The 2,499-nt window shown below is 63.0% G+C and overlaps 1 protein-coding gene across 1 annotated transcript in view; it reads right to left on the bottom strand.

Annotated features, from left to right (window-relative positions):
- Positions 1-419: 419 nt before the first annotated feature.
- LOC135115093 (uncharacterized) overlaps positions 420-2,499 on the bottom strand; it is a 51,307-nt gene continuing 49,227 nt past the window's right edge. Inside the window, exon 2 of the mRNA XM_064031585.1 lies at positions 420-2,499. This exon is cut by the window's right edge and continues 37 nt beyond it. Coding sequence (XP_063887655.1) covers positions 420-2,372 — 1,953 coding nt within the window. The 5' untranslated portion in view covers positions 2,373-2,499.

Below are 2,499 nucleotides of genomic sequence, written 5' to 3'. Positions count from 1 at the left end.
AGTACAAGGGGGAGAGGGAGAGGAGGAGAGGGTGGAGGGAGGAGGGAGAGGAAGATGGGTAGAAGAGAGAATGCAAGTACACATCACCTGCTCATTAAGCCTCGTTACGAGAGTCCACCTGGCCTGGGAAGAAGGAAAAATGAAGGAAGGAAGGAAGAGAGAGAGAGAGAGAGAGAGAGAGAGAGAGAGAGAGAGAGAGAGAGAGAGAGAGAGAGAGAGAGAGAGAGAGAGAGAGAGTACAATGTGGAAAAAGTTTCCTCAGCCAGAGCAGCAGCTCACCAGAAATAAAAAAGGAGGAGGAGGAGGAGGAGGAGGAGGAGGAGGAGGAGGAGGAGGAGGAGGAGGAGGAGGAGAAGCGAGAGTGGGAATGACTGTAGCGGACTTTTATTCCATTTTGTCAGTTCTTAGCTGGCACTATTTTATAGGAGTAAGAAAAGACCAATAGAAGAGAAGGAGAAAGAGACTATTGTCCACTGTGCCTTCTCATTTTCGTTTCTCCTCCACGCCCGGGGCGAGGTGAAGGGAAGTGAGCGCGGCGGTTGTGTTGAAAGAAAAGTAAAAGGCGGGAAAGGAAGATACAAGGAGTAAAGAGAGCGGGAGGGAAGGAGGGAGGGAGGGAGGGAGGGAGGGAGGAGAGAAGTGTGCAGCCTCTGTCTGATCCGAGCGACATGAAGCAATAAAACCCCGCGCGGCTCCCGGAGTGTCCCCAAGCAGCCTGAAGGAGCCGACTCACCTCTGACGATGCGTAGATGGAGGCGACCGCGGTGCAGACAGGCGTAGGGCAGCAGCAGCTCCCTGCCCCGCGACACCACCTTCACGCCCCGCCGCGTGGCCACAGGGGCCTCGCCGGCACCCCAGTACCCAGAGTCCGGCCCGCCACTGTCCGTGGAGGACCACTCCAGGGAGGCTTGGCTGTGCTGGGGCGTCGGCGTGGGCGGCTGCAGGGGCGGGACAGGGGAGGTAGTCTTGTCGGACAGCGGCCCGCAAGGGCTGACGGCGGATTCTCCAAGGCCCGGGCTGAGGACCGCCATGGCCGCCACCTCAGGGAGTGTGGGTTTGGGCCAGACGGGGCTGCGGGCCGAGTCGTCCCTGTTAATACTAACCGAGAGAGCCTCTAGGCCAACGCCTGGCGTAGGCGCCCTCTCGGCCAGGCCCTGACCCACATCGCCGGCGGAGAGCCACGTCAGCACCTCGTCGTGCGGGTCGTCGCCATGCCGCCGCCTATCCCGCGCGCCACTCTGCTCCCGCATGTTCTGGTGGTCCTTCATACATTTGGACAGCGGCTCGGCGTCGCTCCGCACGACGCGCGCCGTGCCCAGGTTGTCACAGTCTTCCGGCAGGTCGAAAGTCACAGAATGACCAGAATCGGATCTCCTGCGCCTCAGCTGGCTCTTTGGTTTAAGATTAGACCTGAGGCTTGCTGCCGCAGCGGCAATGGCGGCGGAGGTGGTGGTAGGAAGCGCGAGAGGCGACAAGGGACTCTTGGTTGTCTTAGCGGTCGATGCCCGGCTGGTGACGGCCTCCCGCAGGCGACAGAACGCCGCGTCGCCTTCGGCTCCCGCCGCTGAGCTGTCTGAGCGAGAGATTCCATGGGCACTGGTGGCCGAGGAGAGCCCGTTGGAGGTCAAATGAAGGGAGAGGCTGGTGCGGGTGTTGTCGTGGTCAGGTTGAGCGTTGTCTTTTGCCTTTTCTTTGCCGCCCATCCCACTGGTGACGGCGGCCAGCCTCTCCCTCGTTGAGTTCCTGGTCCACGTGTGACTACCAGACAAAGCTGCATGACCCTGAGGGTTGGGGTGGCGGCGGCCCGAGGACTGCACCGACATCCTCCTGGAGAGGGACGTGTGGCGACCGTCGTCATCTTCGGAGGACACAGGCAGTGACCGCCGCCTGGAGCTAGCGCGAGGAAGTGTAGCCGACGAGGAGACTTGCCGGGTTTCAGTCACGGTTCCACGCTTTCCTGGTTGGCCTGAAGGCTCCTCCGGGCCTGAGGCAGCTGCAGGGACTGCGGGGGCCGCATGAACTGTTGAGACAGCGGAGGCTGCTGGGCCTGCGGGGGCTGCGGCAACTGCGGGGCTGGTAGGGAGTGCGGGGGAGTTGTGTGCGGCAGGGTTTGGTAGTGTTGCAGGGTTTGCAGGAGCCGCGTGGTTTGCGGGAAATCCGACCTCGTCTGGATGCTGCTCGAGACAACTTAGGCTGCGGCGCAGGTGGTTGGGGTCTTCCCCGGTGGGGGCCACCCCGTGCGTTGGAGAGGTGAAGAGAGAACGTGAGCCCCTCGGCGAGGCGTGGGGCCGCAGCTGCCGGCGCTGGTCGGGGGCGCTGCGTCGGTCGGGCACCAGCCACCCCACCAGCTGCCACACTCGCCACCCGGACATGGCGGCATCACGCACCGCCCGCCGCCCCAGCCAGCGGTGCCCGGGCCGCTATGCCAGCTAGCACTGTGCAGGGCCTGGGACAGGGCAGAGGGCGGGTTGCGTGGGAGAGGTGACCTGGCGTGACCTC

This window comes from Scylla paramamosain, chromosome 28 (genome assembly GCF_035594125.1).
Source record: "Scylla paramamosain isolate STU-SP2022 chromosome 28, ASM3559412v1, whole genome shotgun sequence".
NCBI classification, from domain to species: Eukaryota; Metazoa; Arthropoda; class Malacostraca; order Decapoda; family Portunidae; genus Scylla; species Scylla paramamosain.
This window is presented reverse-complemented; position numbering and strand designations above follow the sequence as displayed.